The sequence below is a fragment of the Fistularia commersonii genome, chromosome 14, assembly GCF_037954325.1.
Source record: "Fistularia commersonii isolate RoL2024-O1a breed Wild chromosome 14, RoL_Fcom_v1.0, whole genome shotgun sequence".
Classification (NCBI taxonomy): domain Eukaryota; kingdom Metazoa; phylum Chordata; class Actinopteri; order Syngnathiformes; family Fistulariidae; genus Fistularia; species Fistularia commersonii.
The window spans coordinates 6,015,001-6,035,118 of record NC_141297.1 but is presented as its reverse complement, the minus strand read 5'-3'; the positions used below and the strand labels follow the sequence as shown (position 1 = coordinate 6,035,118).

The 20,118-nt window shown below is 42.6% G+C and overlaps 2 protein-coding genes and 1 long non-coding RNA gene across 4 annotated transcripts in view; 1 reads left to right on the top strand and 2 right to left on the bottom strand.

The window, feature by feature from the left end:
- The first annotated feature begins 563 nt into the window (after window positions 1-563).
- On the top strand, window positions 564-9,532 carry dazap2 (DAZ associated protein 2). Its single transcript, XM_086159815.1, has 4 exons — window positions 564-780; window positions 2,372-2,490; window positions 2,584-2,832; window positions 4,580-9,532. Exons 1-4 carry the CDS (start codon window positions 768-770, stop codon window positions 4,706-4,708), a joined length of 510 nt encoding a protein of 169 aa, XP_086015941.1. The 5' UTR covers window positions 564-767; the 3' UTR covers window positions 4,709-9,532.
- A 268-nt stretch (window positions 9,533-9,800) lies between these two features.
- LOC147227084 (uncharacterized) lies at window positions 9,801-13,426 on the bottom strand. Of its 2 annotated transcripts, none has more exons than XR_015107129.1 (5): window positions 13,193-13,426; window positions 12,859-12,900; window positions 11,801-11,851; window positions 10,696-10,743; window positions 9,801-10,606 (listed from the first exon to the last, which is right to left on the bottom strand). It is a non-coding gene; the product is annotated as an uncharacterized LOC147227084 (long non-coding RNA). The 2 variants fall into 2 exon arrangements; XR_015107130.1 differs by lacking the exon at window positions 13,193-13,426 and adding an exon at window positions 13,005-13,183.
- A 1,554-nt stretch (window positions 13,427-14,980) lies between these two features.
- Window positions 14,981-20,118, bottom strand: part of bin2a (bridging integrator 2a) — a 10,941-nt gene continuing 5,803 nt past the window's right edge. The window contains exons 7-13 of the mRNA XM_086159547.1: window positions 19,532-19,639; window positions 19,358-19,443; window positions 19,190-19,265; window positions 18,000-18,082; window positions 16,618-17,173; window positions 15,654-15,719; window positions 14,981-15,557 (exon numbers count right to left, since the gene is read on the bottom strand). Of these exons, the coding sequence (XP_086015673.1) occupies window positions 15,675-15,719; window positions 16,618-17,173; window positions 18,000-18,082; window positions 19,190-19,265; window positions 19,358-19,443; window positions 19,532-19,639 (954 nt within the window). The 3' untranslated portion in view covers window positions 14,981-15,557; window positions 15,654-15,674. The remainder of the gene's footprint in view (window positions 15,558-15,653; window positions 15,720-16,617; window positions 17,174-17,999; window positions 18,083-19,189; window positions 19,266-19,357; window positions 19,444-19,531; window positions 19,640-20,118) is intronic.

The window sequence follows — 20,118 nt, the reverse complement described above, 5'->3', positions numbered from 1 at the left end:
GCTTGTGACCGTAGGTGAGGGTGGGAACGTAGCTCGACCGGTAAACTGAGAGCTTCGCCTTTTGGCTCAGGTCCTTCTTCACCACGACAGACCGGTACAGAGTCCGCATCGCTGCAGACCTCGCACCGATTGACCTGTCGATCTTCTGCTCCTTCCTCCCGTCACTCGTGAACAAGACCCACAGATAATTGAGGCAGAATGTCTCCATATGATAAGTGAATGGAAGGAGAGCGTAAATAATCGTATGTCTCCATATGACATATGAATGAGTGAGTGAATGGTTGTAATTCCCCATTTGACATGTAAATGGTTGATCGCCTCTATATGCAGCCCTGTGATTGGTCCAGGGTGAACCCCGCCTCTTGCCCAACGACAGCCGGGATGAGCGAGTGAAAAAATGAAAGACGAAGAACTCAAAATGTGTCCCGTGAATGAATCCCAGCCCCGTTTTTACCACCTCCGAATCTAGTTCAAACTCGTTTTGACCCCAGAGCCAATGTTCACTCGATCCCCCTCCCCCACGAACAAAAACACCCGACACTTCCGCATTTTGGCCTCTAGAGGGCGCGCGAGACGCCTGAGCGGCGGATTCCGAACAACCATAGATCGAGAGCCAGTGACGTCACCACTTCCACAACAACAAGAAGCTGAAAAACAAGGAAGTGAATGATTGTACGCCGTAACCTGTTTCTAAGGCCGTGACAAGAAGCGCAGATCTCCGCCGAAAATCCGACACTTTCCCCCCGCTTACCCATCGCTCCGTGACGATGAACAACAAAGGTATGTCGGGCCCCGGATGTCGCCGCGATTTTCCGGGCGGCCCTCCGCGGGCGCGTCGCTGACGTTTAAGCGAAGATACGAAGAAGCCTTTGGGGGGCTTTGTGTGTGTGTATGTGTGTGTGTGTGTACGTGTGTGTGTGTTTGTGTGTGTGTCCGCGGCGGCGGCGGACTTGACGTGTAACGACATACGTGACAATAAACCGACGCTTCCCGGTAGCTCGTGAGGTTAGCTTGCCTAGCTTGGCTCCCGGTTATTGTTCCGTTGCGGTCACCGTTTTCAAATAAATAAATAAATGAAAATTCGCTCCGCCGTCCGTTTTTTTTCTTTATTATCTTTCTTTTGTAACAGCCAGGTTCAGTCGCTATCGAGGGCGGCCGCGGGGACATGTTTCACGGCGGAAAGAAGCGGACGGGGGGGGGCCGGACTCGGACTCGGGCTCTCCGGTTATCGTTTCCCCCCCGATGCGAAGGAATCTTTGAATCTGCGTCAGTGCCCTCGGCGGCGGTCCTCTCCGTACTTCGGTCAAAACAACGGCGCTCCCGTTAAAGGGATTAAAATAAACCCAATTCGATTGGTTTTTTTTTAATATCAGCGTTTTCAACGGGATTTCTATTATTTAGCGTCCGTCGGACACGATCCGTAGCGGCGATAGATTATCAGTTTCGATTAATCGAACGGTGAACGACAATCGTTGTGGGATTTCCGCAAATAACTTCCGGTGTACATTTGTACACCTCGTTAGTTATTTTTAATTTTCCATGGAAAGTGAACAACTTCTTTTTTCACTTGTAACTCATGAATTTTATCGATTATTTAATTAACATAAGCAGTTGATTGACTGGGAGCCCCATTGTATTCAAAGTAGTGCCAAATCCTAGATCCCAGGGGCCCAGCAGGTACCCTCCTCAATGACATACAGATTTCCTGTCAACTGACTGGGACCAGGGGTCCCCAGGGTCCCTTCCCCCATGGTTTACAAGACACCGAGGAAGGGTATTTAGATGTTTAACAGGAAAAATGGCTGTTTAAGATTTCTCGATTGCAAAGACGAGGATGGATACTTTACTGTTCATTCGAGAGCAAGCCATAGAAAATATTCTCATTTATTCTTTTGTGCTTTTTAGTTGAGTAAATTCTCTCGATTTTGCTGCCGCCTTCAAGACGATCTTTTGAATCATCACAAAAAGTGGTTCGGCCTTAATGCACTGTCTGATTTTTTTCTTTTTTACATTTTTTAAGTGACAGTTATATGTTGTTGTTTTGCTTGCAAATATGTTTGACCTTCCAATTGTTTCACTCCAAAGTTAGTACTTTACAAAAATATGGCGCAAAGACTTACCCTCAGTCGCTTGGGATGGGATTTCTGTCCCAGCCGCTGTAATAATGTCCAAGATGTCCTAAATGCTCCGAAACATCCCATTTTACTAAAGGGGTCACCGTTGGGCTCGGCACAAGCCTGATAACAGCTCGTTATTTGCAATCCTGCGTGACTGGAGTAAAGAGGCCTCTAAAATACAGGCCAGTGGGTCCCCAGGAGGGGAGAACAACTCCACAGGATCAGTTTAATACCTGAAAAATGTTGTTTTGCAGGTTCGTATCCACAGCAGGCTGTCTACCCTCAGCAGAGCTCTGCACCTGTATACCCTCCCGCTATGCAAATGTCTCCTCAGGCACCTCCTTACACAGACACGCCACCTGCATATTCTGAGGTAACCCTTCCGAGTCCACTGACGGGGTCCGGGTGCAGGATTAATAGTAGTTGTGGGGGTCTTCTAAACACGCCGCTTCCTCTTCCTCCCCAGATATACCAGCCCAGATATGTGCTTCCACCTCAGGTGACTGGTCAGGTGCCTCAGATGTCCTCCCCCTACCCTGGTGCTCAGGTGTTCATGCCCATGCAGCCGCACATGCCGGTCGGGCCGGTGGGCCAGAACGTCCCCATGGCGTACTATCCCATGGGCGCAGTCTACCCGCATGGCTCGACAGTGATGGTGGAGAGCGGCTTCGACGCCGGCGCTCGCTTCACAGCAGGCAGCAGCGTTTCCATCCCAGTGAGTATCCGAACACTGAATACGATTGAAAGAGGGGGAATCGATTGAGATATGTGGCCCTTGAACCCATATCCTTGTAAAGAAAATCAACTTTTTTTTTTTCTCCACAACATACTGTCAGAAGGAGTTTTGACTCCCACCTACGTCCTGAGGGAGGCGGGGGACATTGAGTCCAAATGGGCCATGATCCGTGCTTCCTTTGTCGAGGTGGTAGACTGGAACTATGGCCGTATGGTGGTCGGCGCCTGTCGGGACGGCAACTCTCTAATCCGCTGGTGAACCCAGTGGTGAGGGATGCCGTCAAACTGAAGGAGGAGTCCTATCAGGCCTTTCTGGCCTGTGGGACTCCGGAGGCGGCTGGCCGTTCAAAAAACTCAGGCGTGGGAGGGGTTCGGGCAGACCAGAGAGAACGATTTCCGGTGAGAGTTGGACTCCACCAGTGCTGCCCTTTGTCACAGATTCTGTTCATAACCTTTACGGCACAGCGAGGGTGTTGAGGGGATCCGGTTTGGTGGCAGGATCCAATCTCTGCTTTTCGCAATTGATGTGGTTCTGTTAGCTTCATCAGGCCAAGATCTCAGAAGGCAAAGCTCTCAATTTACCGATCGATCTACGTTTCCACTCTCACCTATGGTCATGAGCTGTGGGTAGTGGCCGAAAGAACGAGATTGCGGATACAAGAGGCCGAAATGAGTTTTCTCCGCAGGGTGGCAGGCTCTCCTTTAGTGATAGGTTGAGAAGTTTGATCATCCGGGAGGAGCTCAGAGTAGAGTCGCTGCTCCTCCGCATTGACAGGAGTCAGGTGAGGTGGCTCAGGCATCTGGTCAGGATCCCTCCTGGACGCCGGTATTCCGGGCATGTCCATCTGGGAGGAGACCATGGGGAAGACTCAGGACATGCTGGAGAGAGGTACGTCTCTGGCTGGCCTGGGAAAGCCTTGGTATCCCCCAGAGGAGCTGGACCATGTGGCGGGGAGAGAGGGAGTTCTGGGCCTCACTGCTCCACCCGCTGCCCCCACAACCCAACTCTGGATAAGCAGGGGAAGATGGATGGATCCAACACACTGAGTCTGTGCAAACAATATTCAACTCAAGTGAACTCTGACCATTTTTCAGGAGAAAACAAAATAACCTGAAAAACATGATGTAGATCCTGAATTTGTCTGGCCCAGGCCAATGTGAAGAGGACCTGAAGACTCAGGACTCCAGGAGGCTCTCTTGACCCTCCCGGTTCTACTTCTCTCACTGTTTAACAAAGCAGAACAATAACATTTTTCGCTGATGCTGCTTCTGGTTGGAAAAAAAAACTTTCCAGTGGAGAATATTCATTTTTTTTTAAACAAACAAAAAAATCTATTCAGTCCTGTTATATGTTTGACTTCAATGGTTGCAGATTTGTTTTTACTACATTTAATCTAAATTGGCACCTAGAAAAAGGGGGACTTCTTCTAATTCGCTTCCAGATCAGTGGTGCTGTCGTTGGTTTGAAATTCCCTTCACAGCTTACCAAACTCAGTTTATTCATGTTTTGTATCTAACACGAGATTTACCACAACTTAACTGCCACATTTTACGATTGACTCCCCCCACCCCACACCAATCAGCCCTGAATCTGGTTTTTATTCATTTAGTTTCTCCCCCTGAACTTTCTAGTGCTCCTGCTCTGTTGAGTATTATTTTGTTTCAGAGATGGAGTTAGATTAAGAGGAATGTGTCAGATGTTGACCATCTCTATGTTCCATCCCCAGCCCCCACCACCTGGACATCCCCCGAACGCAGCTCAGCTGGCCGCCATGCAGGGCGCCAACGTCATGATGACGCAGCGCAAGAACAACTTTTTCTTGGGCGGATCCAGCGGCGGTTACACCATCTGGTAACAGCGGCGGCGACTCCTCCGCATCCCCCTCGTCCAGTGCCCCCTTATCCCCTTCCCGTACCCCCCCTTCCCCCTCGACAGGCTGCTCGGCCTCGCCACAATACTGATATCACCTAACGGAATGTAATATTTTAGAGCCCTCGTGAAAGGTACAGTACTCCACTTCTGACGTAGAGACGAAACGATTGACGCCACTGCCTGAGGACGACAAACGCAAATATCTAACGTTGCAGAATCCATTCCTTTGTTCCTCCATCGGGTCTCACCTTTTTTCTTTTTCTTGACGAATCCAGACCGAACCTCGTTTCAGGCATCCCTGTTTGTTCGCTGGTCTCCCCCTCGCCCCCCCTCCCGACTGAGCAGAACAGAAAGGACACCCCAGATGTTCTCGTGCACCTGTAGAGCTACGTGAACGAGACGTCGAAATATCGGGACCCGCGTTATATAGTTTAGCCGCTTTATGGTGAAAGTGAACCGCTGTTTAATTGAGAGGAAAAAAGAAATAGTTTCCACTTGTCATTTTATTTTGAAAAGTTTTAGTGTAGTTAAACTAAGTGTTCTAGTTCCATGTAAATATACGTATGAGTACGAGAAGCTACTTCTCAACTATATTAAAAAAAAAAAGGAAAGAATATCCACATCTTGGATGCTTTTAGCTAGAATCGTCTTGTCTTTTGCACAGTATCCAAAATACCAAGTTTAAACTGTGGCGCAGTAACTGTCTCTTGAGAATTCAACGCATTCAATTCATTTGTAAATTGATTAAATTACAAACGCGAAAAAGAAAAAAATCCAAGAAAATACTCCACGCAATAGCCAAAGTGGTTTACTGTACCTTGTTGGGCAACTTGTAGATGAACATAGTAAAAGTGCCAAAGAGCACTGGGGATAACCCGAATTTAAAGAAACTTAACTTCAGTAAACTTAAAGGAAAGAAAAAAACATTTTAAGTAAATCCAAATAGTAAGTTGACTGAGACGGGGTGGTTGGTGTAACATTTTAGCCCTCTTTTTTTTTTTTTTTGTCTCCTTTTTCTGTTTCGCAGTCGGATACCCAGAGTATGTTTCTTTTTTTTCCTGCACACTACATGTTTTCTTGTACAACTTTTCAGGAATTTACCTCCATTGTTTGTCTTTTCACGGAGTATAATTGTGACATTAAAGTATCAATCCATCATAGAAACAGAACGCCACCTTCGCGACGGCGCTCGATTCTCGTCAGCGTTTTTTCTTTTTTCCCCTCTCTCACGACACGGAGAGGAGACTTCGCCGGAAGCTGACGTCCTTTCTGTCGTTCCGTCATCGGTCTGTTTTACACATAAGTAGAAGGTAGTTTCTATTTGTATAACCAATGAGCTGGTTGTACCAAAGATTTGGTCTCAATGCACTCATGTTTTGGTTGTGACTCTTTCAAATGTCACATTTTAAAAGCAAACATATCGTTGAATCACTCGATGGGCGGAACTTAGGTCCGACATGACTGCAATCACCAGTTGGTGGGTTAATGTCACTGTGGGTGAATTTCATGTTTTGAGTTGTTGCACACGTTTGCACCTTTTTGCTATGTACAAATTTGAATCAATTTTTTTATGATGCACTGCTGAGCAAATATTAGAAATCGCTTACAAGGGGCTACTCGTTTTTCCTTTTTATTAGTATTACTACTATTGTTCTGGCTTCTTATCGTCTTTTTTTTTTTTTTGAAAGAAAGCTGTGAGAATTTTGAACACTTTTGGATGCTACTCGTACATCAACCTCCAGTCAGTTTTTTAAAAAAATAACATTGAGATGTATAAATGCGAGGCCTGAAGGTGTATGCAAACTGTCAGCACAACCGTTCATTTCCACAACAGTCTTTTCGTTCGCCGCTGATCAAACACCTTTTTAGAATCTTTAGTCATTTATGCTAAAATGCGATGTCCGAAGCTGAGCCTAAGTCAGTACGGATATGAGTGAGTGAGTGAGTGAGTGTGATATTTGTACTTATTTTTCATCTTTTGGTGTCTGAAAGCATCTCCATTGCCACTGGGTATCCGACTTTCCCATGCTAAGTTTTGACAGCTGCAGCCACCACTCAATATTTAGTTACCGGTACTCCCTTGTCAAGAGCAGAAAACAAAGGGGGTTGGAATTACAAAGCACAGCCCAAATTTGTGGGGCGCTAGAGAGCCAATTTGATCCAACAAAATGACTCCAATAGCATACTGGCGCAGTCATAAAGGTAACATGCTTCACCAAAAGGAGAGACCAATCACATGAATTGAGATGCCTCATTTGTGCTCTTTCTCTATAATCACAGAATTGTTCAAAATTATGATAACCTGTTTCGCATCACTTCGAAAAGAAAACTGCAATCGTACCGGTTTGTCCGGTCCAACTACAAGCTAGGTTTTTGTTTTGTTTTCCTGAACATAGCCTAAACAAAATCATCCATCTAACTCATAGCATATATAATAAAGGCAAAGAATAAACCAAAATGGTTATAATTTGATATACCAAAATAAGGAAATAGCAGACAGATACGATAAGGCGATTGATTGTTGGTATTTTGAGGTAACAGTCCTAGATTTTTCAGTTTGACAAATCTCTTCAATCTATCTTTTACTCATTTTCCTCTTGTATACGAGGAACCGTTTAGTACGAATTGAAAATGTCAGTATTCTCAAAGATACAATATCAGTTACCCGATATAAATTATAGATCAATCTGTCAACGAGCCTGTGTAAAATCCATATTAGTATATGTCTTTAAGTCACAACCACAGTGATGCTCAGCAGTCCTTAAAGCGAAATAAATCTAATAATGAGATTTCAAGCTGGTAAACAGACCTTTTCCTCATCATTTTAAGACCAGCTCCATTAGGGTTTTAGGTACTAAGCAGTCTTAAGTATTGGGCTGAAACGGCCATAAAAGACAGAGTGAGAAAATGGCTTTTAAATCAAGGTCACTTGCAGACGGGAGAAGTTTGCTTTGAGCTCAAACCAGACAACACCCTGTCGCAACAGATGATCAGTCAGGTCCATTATTTGGCACACACCTAACTAAAGGATTAAGCGATACCATGGTTTCACAATGAAGAAAAACCTCATGATTAGGGTCTAAATTACAGATAAGTCTGTTGATAGCCACGATGAAATCCTGATGTGGACATTTATAACAGTTTGGCTAATGCCAGTGGTTTACATGGTTTTACCATCGTTTACACTTTCGGCTACTTCGACTACTTGAAAAAGCACCAACAGCTACAGCCAACAGAGGAACTTCACCTAACTTGCCAATAGACTTGTAATTCCTGCATCCAGACTTGGAACAGGAGTTCATATACCAGGAAGCCGCCTTTGTGCGCCACGTCCGTCTGGCAGGAAAAGCAGCCTCCATGTGCCATCCCCCACAGCAACAATGACGTCATTTACCGCAGACGACGACCGGAAGTGGTGGCTATAAAACTTAGAAAATATTAACTTAAATGTGACGTATATTTATCACAAACTTTTATATAATTCTAACTTCACGGTTGTGAATAAATCACACCAGGCAGCAGGTGAAACCAGCTGCAGTTTTCGTGAAATGGTGTAGTTTTCTGTGAAATTTACAAATTTGTTAAATACTGAACGCTCTCGCGAACGGCTTCTGTAGCTAGCTAAAGTTGGTGGCGTACATTCTCCCGGCAGTGTGGAACAAATGATCGGTCGTGGTGGTGATTTTTCGACCATATTTTACATCACTCTTAACTAATTTGGAGATTTCTTGCCGCGTGGTGTTTATTTTAACGCTGTGATAACGATGAGCAGACGCTAATATTAGCTGCGGCTACTGTAACAGAAAGAGACGAACTTGCGTTAATTGATTAATGCGGCCTTGCTTTGTGACAAACTAATATCAGCAAACATTGAGTAGCGTCTCTGGTTTTACCGTCCGATTCCATATTGACGAGTCGAAATTTCCCGGGCTGCGGATCCTTCCGGGCTTCACACCTCACTTCCGGGAGCATCATGGCCGTCATTACTGAGTGTCTTGTGGAATGAGGTTTCGCCACAATTCACGGCCAAGCGGGGTTGGGGTTTTCGATGTCTGTGAATCTTGGACAGGTCGAATCAGTGTGGCGCCAACCGCTGTTGTTACGGTGTTGGTTACCATGGAGACGCCCCGCGCCTCCCGGAAGTGGGCCACCCTTGTAGTCCTGAAACTATCGGGGACCTGGGCGTTACCCGCCGAACACGCTCTTCCGGGTTTGGCGCCGCCCCCGAGCAAATACATTTAAAAAGAATTCATAACTAGAAACGCCACTAAAACTGGCAGTTTCAGAGGCCACAGCTGTCAAAACTTCCCATAATTCATTCAGCAAATATTTTTGTTTTGTTTCGTTTTCCATCTCTGCTCTGACTGTGTTTGTAAAACAGCATAATGGTGGCTTCGTCCCAGCAATATGAAGTACTGTAACGCTGCAGCCGACCAGTAGATGCTATGCCAACCACAGCCAGCTAAAGGATCACTCTTTGTTGAAGGATTATGGACATTCATAGTTCAGGGATTCTCTTCACAAGATTTTGTAAAAAATAGATGTTGTACTAAAGTGATGTTACAGACTTTGGTACACATTCTATCTTTTAAGATTACTAAAGGAGATGAGTGTCACTACAGTTTGCTGAGACATGTCAAAGATGGAATACTTTGAAAAAAAAAAGAACTTAGGTGCACTTAACTTTTTTATACTAAACTTAAAATTTAAAATGTAAGTTTAGAATAAAGGTTATTTTGGAAATTTCAAAAGTTTGTGGTTTTATTTTGTTTACATGTGCAATGTATTAAACTTGGCATCATGATAATCTTGCGATGTGATATTTGGGATTCTGTAATGTGATTAAAGCTTAACTGTTATATTCTGGAGAACCGGCTGCGTGATGGTTCTGATGGAGGTGAGTGGGACGACAGAACTCGGACTGTAACCTCACGCCTCGGGCTTTAAGAGGTGGGTTTTAACCTGGACTGGTCAGCTGTCAATCACGGGGCCGGCCAGCCTTTCAACTGTGGGAGGAACTCAGAGACTGGAAAAGATCACACTCTCTCTCTGTTTCTTTTTAAAATCTTGTTGGAATATAGGGGAAATTGGGTGGACAGAAAAACTGTCTCTTTTTGACATTCAAAATCCACGCTGTAACCTCACATGTTGACATGATTTATTACCTTCCATATTTATCTCAAACAGGGAAGTTAATAACCATGTCATTACAAAACAAAGCCCGGTACAGTGACAACAATACAACAATATTTGGCTAGCTTATAAAATATCATCACAAGAAAAACAATAACTGATGTGTTAAATAAAAATGTAACGGCTGCACCAGAGAACGTAGTGCTGGAGTGATACAGTAAAAGAGAAACATTAAACGTATCTTGAGCAAACGTGTCTGATATACAGTATTATCGTCCAGCAAGCATCTGGATTTATCATGTATCAGTTTTTTTTTCAAGCCCACCACCTGATTCATGCCTTCATCTTTTATCAAAACATACATCTTTGGTTTTACTTTGGTGCCTGTTTCAGGTGGGAACCGACAGCACTATCCCAAAGGTGTTTGGCTGGCGTGCACAAGTCACAGCCTCTCCTCAAAACATAGTGGGTGTCGGAAGAAGGAAAAAAACTTTCCCTGAACCTCAACTACTGCAATGGAACACCTCCAGAGCCGATGTGGCAGAGCGGTGTGTGTGTGTTTGAGGTGGGGAGGTTTATATATAATACTCCTTCTTCTGGGTGCTGGCCTGGCTCCCGTACTCCTCATCGGGGTCCTCGCCTGGAGCCAGCTCCCCTGTCGTCCGGTAGGCCCCTTTGTTATGGCACAGGTATCGGTACAGCAGGACAGCTAGAACCCCCAACGTCAACAGAAGGAAGACTACAACCACTGGAGGGGGAACAGACACAGTGTATAAGCATATTATCGTCTTTTTTTCATTTTATAATTCAAATACGAGATAATCACCGAAGAATTACCTGCAATAACTGCGGAGTCCGGGTTTGTGGGGATCGCTGTCGTCATCACTGAGGGATACAGGATAGATGGTGTTGAGCCGAAAGCAGGCAAGACAAAAAGTTGTTCTCTTTGAAGAACAAGCACTTCGACTGTCCGCTGACTGCACTACTGCTACTTTACTTGGCCCAAATGCCCCTCTTGAGTAGGGAATCCGGGAGTCGAAAAAAGCCCTGATGTGTTCCATGCATTAAGAGGACGAATAGGGTCAGTAAGATGTAAAGCATCCAAATTGTTCCAATTATTGCTTTGTTGATCGACTGCAAGTCCGACTTTATATCGGAGATCATTTCATTACATAAGACTGTTAAAGAAAAACCACAAACCAGCTGTAAAAGAGCCTCGATTTGACTGGAAATGTTGGAAAGATCACGAAAAAAAAAAAAAAAAGCAGGATGCAAATATGATGAGGGTCCTGTTCTGGTCCCTTCAGGATAACTCGGAAATAATACCGCATCAACGTCTGGCCTGACACCTCCCTGAATGGACATTACAACCTACGTTTAACCGGATATCAGTGTCAAAGCAACATTTGCATGCGGTTGTGATGCGGATGCAGCAGAGCAATCAGATATGCTACTCCACAAATATTGATCTAGGGAGCCTGAAGGCATCAGACCCATAAGCTGCAACATGGACATCTCCGTCACGGTGAGTAAAAACCCAACGCTCGCTGTTTCTGTTACTTCCTTTTCACAACGGCTGACACTGAGAGGTTGAGCTGGTAAAGGGCGGGTGAGGAAGAGATGGAGTGACAGAGCCTTCCTGCTCTTGTTCACCACCCCCAAAAAAATGTGAGGAAGCAAGACATGTGAGACTTTGCTCAGACAGGAGTCTCGGAAATGTTCTCATGTTTCCTGCACCCCTGGACACTTTCCACGAAGGAGGAGGAAAAACTGGCCATGAAAACACAACAGCGAGGAGGAGGAGCCCGATCGGAGGTTTCAGCGCAAGATACAATTGTAGGCGTTATCCAATTCACCTTATCTGACACGCACATACACTTAATCTGTGCGTTTCAACTCAGCTACGGACTTCTTAAACCACCCAAACTCTTGGCGTACTCACCATCCCCTGACGCCGGCGTGGACACGGTGATCAACGGGGCTGCATCTGTAACTGATGGAGGGAAACGGACACGAGACGTGATTTTTTAAATAAAGAAAAAAGAAAAAAGTGACAATGCAGCGTCTTGCTGTTGTGAAAGGCTGCTTGCTGTTTTTTTTATGCAGTAAATCACTTTAACAAGGGTTGGGACTTAAACAGACCTGCCAACTTCTTATTTATTTCTGAGCCCCCTACCCCCACCCCTGGTCAGTGATGCAATTATTGTGCCAGTGATTGGATTGTTTGCGTGTGACGGCAGCCACTAGAACGGTGAAGACAAAGAGGCCGTTAATTAAAAGTCCTACAGAAGTAAAGAAACCACCACCTCTCTCCTGCAAGAGAACTTTATTTACCCTGCCAGATTGTTTCTCTTCTCTTCGGTGGCGCAGTTCTCACCTCAAAGATGGGAACACACACGCACATAACTGAACATAATAAAGCTGCTTGAAATTAGATTTTCACTCAGATGGATCCAAAATGTCTAAAAAAATGGTCAGGCTAATTTATTACTTTCATGTTGAGAACTGATCTGATATACAATTAGTTTCATTCGTTTCATCTGACTGACACGTCGCCGCTGATCGTTCAAAATGTATTTTTAGGGCACTTGAAAGCACCTTAGAAATAAATGCCACCAGGCTCCATAACAGAGAGTGACTGACAGGGGTATCGGTATGTTTCCCCTGTGTGATATCTCAGTTTCCCCTTTCAGTGTGTGTGTGTGTGTGAATGTGTGTGTGTGAGAGAGAGAGAGAGAGAGTGTGTGTGGAAGGGGGGTTGACAACAATTGCACCTCAGAGGTAACTTTAGCCAAATGCACTGGTAACACAGAAGGAAATCCCCAAAATTAATATCTATAATTTCAAATACCTCTTAACTTATATTTATTCATTTGAATGCTAAAAGATGCTAAAAGGTTGAGCTAGCAACAGGAGGGTCGTTTTACTCATGCGTCCGCTGGACTTGAAGGCAACACGAGGGTTAAAAGATTAAAAAATGGGGGGGGTAAGTTTACTTACCGTTCATGGTTTACAGTTAAACGAGTTACCAGTCTTTAAAACCTGCAAGGAACAAACGGAGAAGTTATATTACGAACTATTTTCAAAAGACCACTCAATTCGAGAAATTTCCCCTGGAGTGAAAGCAACACGGTTCTTGAACGCACCACTCTCGGTGGGCTCACATTCGCCGGACTTTCTTTTGTCTCACTTTACGAATTCGAGTCAAACTGGCCTTTTTAACGCCTGACGGTTCGAGTAGAAGCGAGTAAAAGTGTCAAAAACAAAATTTGACGTTGATTCTTTTTCTTCTTTTTCTTCATAATGATGCCAGCTGCGCGGTGCGTTCACTTACCTGGGCGCAGTCGCGCGTCAGCGAGCAGCTCGAAAGCGGTTTGTTCCGGTTCGGCTTCCGTGGCGGACGAAACTATTTTTTTTAAAGAAAAATATAACAAATGCGTCAAAAAGCGAGTGGTTCCGACGGCGGCGGAGGTGGTTGGAGAAGATTTTTTTAAGTGGAAAATAAAAAGAGAAAGAAGGTGGAGCGGGACACTTTTTCCTCCGCACTCGTGAGCCGCGCACGATTTCCGCTCCCCCCCTCCCAGATACACAGATCATCTATTCGTCAGACGTCTCACTTCTCGGTAAATAATAGGTACACTCCAGTAATGCAAAGATTATTTCATTTTTTTTTTGTTTTGTTTAAAAACAAGTACTCTACAGATATATATATATATATATATATATATATATATATATATATTTTTTTTTTTTTTTTTTTTTTCACACCTCTGCTGACTTTTTAATTCATTTCCCCCCCTCGATATGAGGGACTTTTTTTGTCGTGAATTTCCATCACCCAGGTTTTCCTTCAACTCATTATTATTAGAACAATAATAATCATTATTACTTTTCCTTATGAAGGATTCCTGAGGGTCCATTTTGGTGTGATTATGTAATTGTTTGCATTCAAGCTCAATTATCACAGCTTTTTTTTTTTTTCAATAGAAATAGATATCTATTGTCTGCCTGTGAGGAGTTCAAGGTTAACATCCATAAAAGTCTGCATTTCAAATGTGACCTGTTCTGAAGAGAGTGATTCCAGACTTTAAGGGTTTTTTCAGCGTCTGTTGGAGATTTGTGTGGTTTATCTTGTTTTTTGTGTGCAGAATCAAATGATTAAACACAGTGTGAGTACATACTGAGGTTAGTGAGTGTGTATTCATTATCTGTTTGCATAATCAGATTACACACACAGACACATGGGCCATTACAAAACAACTCCCGAAACAGTTTCCTATAAATAATTAAAATGTTTTTTTTTTTAAGTTTTTTTTTAAAGAATAATATATAAAAGCCTTAAAGCTAAAGTAGAACAGTAGGATTGATCTGAAGGTTTAATTTAAACACATGATAGACATTTACTGTGAGATATGGAGGAACCTCTCAGATTGACCTGAAATTCATTGAATATCATTTAAAGTATACAAAGCATATGTGTGTGTGTGTGTGTGTGTGTGTGTGTGTGTGTGTGTGTGTGTCAGGACCTTATAAGTGTTTGCATGACTACAGCTGATGAGCCAATTATTTAACAGACCCTCCATTAATTCTCAGTACTTATTTTTTTATTTCCAGCATTTTTTTTGTTATTGTTTTGTTTCTTACAGTTAATATCATCCAGTGGTTCCGGAGCCATACATAGTCTTAATAGTTTTACATTTTCTGAAACACTATCAACCAAAAGGGGGCCAGAGTTGGTTTTCCCACAAATCCAAATTGATATTTATGTCCAGGGGAATTTTTTTTTTTTTCTTTGAAAATATCTCGGCTAAAATGGCGCAGCTCGAAGAGAAAACAAAGCAAATGATATTTTGGACTACAACTCGAATGTTGGCGTGGCATATTTATTGCAAAGATTTGAAAGCGTTGAATTCTGTCAGAGTGATACTTTGTTACATCTGTAAAATATACCAGCTTCGGCCTTCTCGCTCTGTGGTTTAGAGAATTTCATTCCAACATGTTTTGCAAAAACCTTATTTTGGGTAAAAATGCTCAAAAGAAAAAGTATCAATTACATCCAAAGCTTGAGCTTTGTACTCAAGCTGACACAAATTGACTGCATAGTTACAGTTTACTGCCTAGATTTTATTTTATTCATTTTTTTTTATTACAGTGCAGAGGAAATGCAAGAGTCCAGGTTTATTTTTTAGATAGAAATAACAGATAGAGCTAAAATTAGAGGTATAAAAAGGAATTTGTAACAACATTAAATCTGATAAATCTGGATATAAAATACAGCAATCATTTTTACCTGGTCTTCAGTGTAAACATATGAGTGGACCCTTAAAGTCTGATTCAGAAAAGTAGTTGTTTGGTGCATGGGAGAACAATGTAACTGCTGCAGATTTAAAACAAAAAACAACCCTGCAGTAAAGAAGTCACATTTCAGGAAGGACAATCAAGATTATCCATTAAGATATGAATCGAGACTTCCCTATAGTGTGGATTTAAATTGATTGGGACTTTGTAAATTCAAAACAGAAAAAATAAACTAATGCAGAGAGCTAAGAGTCATTGGTGCATTGGGTTTGAGGGACATGTGGGTGCAGCTGCCTCCAGAATTTTTTATTTTTTTTCCTCTCCTGCAGCTGCTGAAATCAATCTCTCTCCCTGCTCTCCTCTTCGAATCAAGCCGGGACTGAAACACATTCCTGGAAAATCTGAACACAGAATCAGCAGAAAAGGAGATATTGGTTTGTTAATTTGTTTGTTTCTATCAATGGATTGAAAAAACAAACAAATAACAGAAAGCATACCTCGGATAGAAGCAAGAAACTTTAAACCACAGTGTTTTTGGAGTTCTGGGTGTCCATGTGAACAGCCTTGACAGAACAGAGACAAAAACCAAAAGTTATTGTGAGTCGTAGTTTGTTGTGGTTGTGTTTGCATTGATTCCCAGTGCTCGCTGCCTCCCCCTGGTGTCCGGAAGCAGAACCGCGTATTTCAGTGTGTTCACGACTAAAATGCAGTAAAATACTTTATAATAACACACTGCCTTATAATGGAGGAGGGAAACACCGATGGACGTTTCTTTGTCCATAAAAATTTCAAAGTATACAAAAATTGACAAAGAAATTACCAAAAATATCTTGAAAAATATATCTAATATTTTCATTAACATTTGTAGGATAGAAAGTCTTAAAAAGTCTTAAATAGAAAAGTTTTGCTTAATTAAAAATCTTTACCAATAATTACAATTATACATCTAAATGCCAGATAGATTTGATTGAAATCCTCTTAATTTGATTTCATTTCATTTATCCATCCATCCATCGTCTGCCGCTTATCCGACATACAAAGACAGACAACCATTCACTCACTCATTCAGGGCACTTTTCCCAATTTTTTCCTGTTAACCTGCTGCATTTTTTTTGAATATGGGAAGAAAGCGGAGAAAACATAGGAAACCCATGCAGGCACAGGGAGAACATGCAAACTCCACAACGCAGAAGGGTCCTCTTGAACCAGGGTCTTTCGTGCTGTGAGGCCGAAGTGCCAACAACTGCACCACCGTGCTGCTCTAATTTAATTTAATTTAATTTAATTTAATTTAATTTAATTTAATTTAATTTAATTTAATTTAATTTCTTTAGCAACATTTAAATAATATATTTCATGATTTCATGGTGATTAATCATTTTTCATTGTTTTGCTTCTTGACTGGTCTCCCATGTTTGGGGGGGGGCAATGCCTCGGCCGGGAGTCAATCAAAAGTCAAACCTTGAGAGAAGCCCCCGACTCCTGGACCTCAGAGTTATGGGTGGCAACATTTCCGTTCTCCAGCGGGTCCCGAGTCTGGTCCAGATCGTCCTGGCTTTCCTGGATGTTCAGGGGTCCGTTGCTCGCGGCGTTCAGCTGGAACTCCAGGCTCTCTGAGTCGCCCGAGTGTTTGGAGTCGGCCTCGCTGCTGCTGTCGCCGGGCGGAGCTTTCCCCTCGTCTTCGGCCTCTTCCTCTTTCGCCCCTTTTTCCTCCTCCGTCCAGGTATCTGACTTCGGCTCGTTCCCGGCGGGGTCGCTCTGCGCCTCCGCGTCCAGGTTCCCGCTCAGACCGGACACCTTGTCAAGCTCCTCGGGGTCACCGACAGGGGTCTGCAGGGACGAGGATGAGAGGACGGACGCGTTGTCCTCTCGAGTCAGGGTGCCGTGGCGAGATTTGTCCGGGGACCTGAAGCTGAACCTCTGGCTGGGTTTTGGACTGTAGCTCCTGTGGAACTCGGAGAAACTGGTCTTCCAGGCTTTGGGGGAAAGGAGGGTCCGTCTCCTCAGAGAACCATACCTGCCACATTTAGGTGTACAATTACACAAGATCTCATTTATCTCTCCAAAAGCAGACATGAACTCACACTGGTAATAAATCATTTGCAAATAATTGTATAAATCCAGGTTGTCAGTGACTTGCCAAGCGAGAAAATGGTAAAAGTACAAAGGTGCAGTTCTGGAACTTTTAGGAAATATAATTAAATGTCAAAAAAGAAAATTAAAAAGCATTCTACTTCTTCTGGACCAACATTTGACCTTAACGTTGATTGAAAAAAAAAATTCCCTTGGATTATTTTCACAAGATAATTCAGTCATTCTAACTGATTTCATTTCCTGACTGGTTGTCAGCAAATATTAATAATAATAATACATAGGTTTTCTATCGTGCTTTTCATGATACTCAAAGACGCTTTACAAGTGAGAGACAAATGAAACAATAATATTCAGAAATATTCAACTAATTGTTTTTATAACTACCCGTGGGATGTATTTTCGGGATATTTTCCTCGATTTTAAAACATTAGACTCGATAAATGAACCAGCAGCGTCACAACTTCCAAGTTTAGAGCGTATTTCTGATTCCGGCCATTAGAGAATGCTGTTGAGTCCGAAACACAGCGGTCAAATTTGATATGATATTTAATATCTGCAGTGCTGTTGAGTTATTTTCTTTGTTTGCTTGAGATAATGGGGACATGTAGCACTGTATTACATTTATATAAGTCTGGCAGTTTGTGATGTTTTGTGATTGGTGAGGTTGAATGAAAGTAAATCAACTATTTGTTTTCCACGGATATTTTCGTATACATCAGACCTAATGTCGCGCCGCGCTGAACACACACCGTTGAAGTCCCTTCACAGCGAAGACCTTGTCGGGATGCTGGGCCTGCAGCTCTTTCAAAACATTCTCCAGGTCCATGTTCAGCTGGAGGGGGGCCCATTCAAGAAAATAAAAATTGATATGGATATGTTACTATTGCATCAGTGTCTTATAGATGATCGGAAAACTCTTCGTTTGAAAAAAAAAAAGTATTTTTAACTTCTAATTTTCCTTTGCTTGCCATAGTGGAAAAAGTTACACTGACTTCTATGGAAATTCGAAATAAGTAAATAAATACATACATTCGTAAATATACTGCTCAAAAAAATAAAGGAAACACTTGAACAACACAATGTAACTCCAAGTCAATCACACTTCTGTGAAATCATAGTGTCCACTCAGGAAGCAACACAGATTCATTTTGACTTGTTTTAAGGACATTACATCAAAGTTGGATGAGCCTGGAGTTTGTTTTTACAATTTAATTTTGAGTGTGATTCTTATCCAGACCTCCATGGGTTGATACAATTGATTTCCATTGATCATTTTTGTGTGATTTTGTTGTCAGCACATTCAACTGTGTAAAGAGCAAAGTATTTCATAAGAATATTTCATTCATTTAGATCTAGGATGTGTTTTTTAAGTGTTCCCTTTATTTTTTTGAGCAGTGTATATATCAAGAGAGGGGGAGAGAGAGAGAGAGAGAGAAAATAAGAAATAACACAATTATTGGCATTGCAGGCAAATCACACTAAAATATTTATATTGGAAAGATGGGGAAAATGTAAAAAAAAAGTTTTTTGAATAATGAGAAAACTAGGTCAATTATTAATAAGTATAATTATTTTTTACTAGGGCTTGGTGGGTTTCCTGTGCATTAAACTTTGTGATTTTCCTGTCCTTTTAACACTGGGAAACACTTGGTTTATTTATTTGTACAAATAAGAAAAAAGACAGAAAAAAAAGGAAAAACAAAAGAAGAAAAAGAGGAAGAGGCCGTAGATGAAGGAGTCGGGTCGTGCGACTAATGCTGCTTGAAGCCGACAACAAACGTAAACTTCGGTTCTGGGTCGAGAAGTTTTCATGCATTTTTGATTGCAACAAGAAGTGGCCGAGTTGAGACCTCATCCTGTTTGTTCGCACAATCGGGCCGCGATCCGGCCGCAGGTGCGACGCCCTGCAGGGGGGCTTGGGGGGGGCAAACAAACTTACCGTCCTCATTTCCTTGTAGAAGTTGTTCCGTAAACTGGAGATGGCGGAGAAGACGGTCACGTAGCATCCGATACGGCTGAAAAGGAAAAACATAAATCGATGAGGTGATGTAGGGCCGGTATCACATGGAGAGGTCGGGGGTCAAGAGGAGGAGGGTTAATATTCGACCTGTCGAAGAGAGCGGGGAGCTCGTCTTTCAACTCGTTGTTAATTCCTTCGTAAACACTCTTGGTGTAATTCATCTCCTCTGTTCCCTGGAGAGAGAAAGAAAGGAAAGTTTGATTCTGTCAGTTTTGAAACCCCCAGGTGGTCCGCGGCCCCCCCGACCCTTCCGCCGGTGACCTTGTTTATCTTGATGTCGTCCCTCTTCTTGGCGGCTTGCAGCGCCTCCAGGCTGTGACGGGAGGAGTCATAGTCAACCAGCTTCCTTCTCCTCTTGGCTACTTTCTCCTGTTGGGCGGAGAAGACAAATCTGCAGTCCAGTCCAGTGTCCTTGTTAAGCCATTTTTATACTTTTGTATTTTGTAAAAAAATTAAAAACGGGAATTATTTTTAATTTTTTTTGTTCATTTTGTTCACTTATTATCTACTGCGTAAAGCCATTTACTCTCAGTTTTCAAGAAACGTGTGGCACCCTCATATTGAGCATAAGAAATAGTACGACTACTTTGTTGAACATGGATGAAAATCACCCCTGAAGTTAAATTCCATTTAATTTTTTTTAAACTGAGAATCCACCTTGAAGTTGGAGAACAATTGTACATTAGAACCATGGTTTGAAAAGGAAAAAAGGGGGTCTTGACACCGAAATGCGCTTGCAGGATTTTGTCATAATATAAAAAAAAGATAATAAATTAATAAAAACACAACATTATACCAAAACAGTATGACACTGACTGCAGAGAGTATATCTGGAGTACATCTGATAA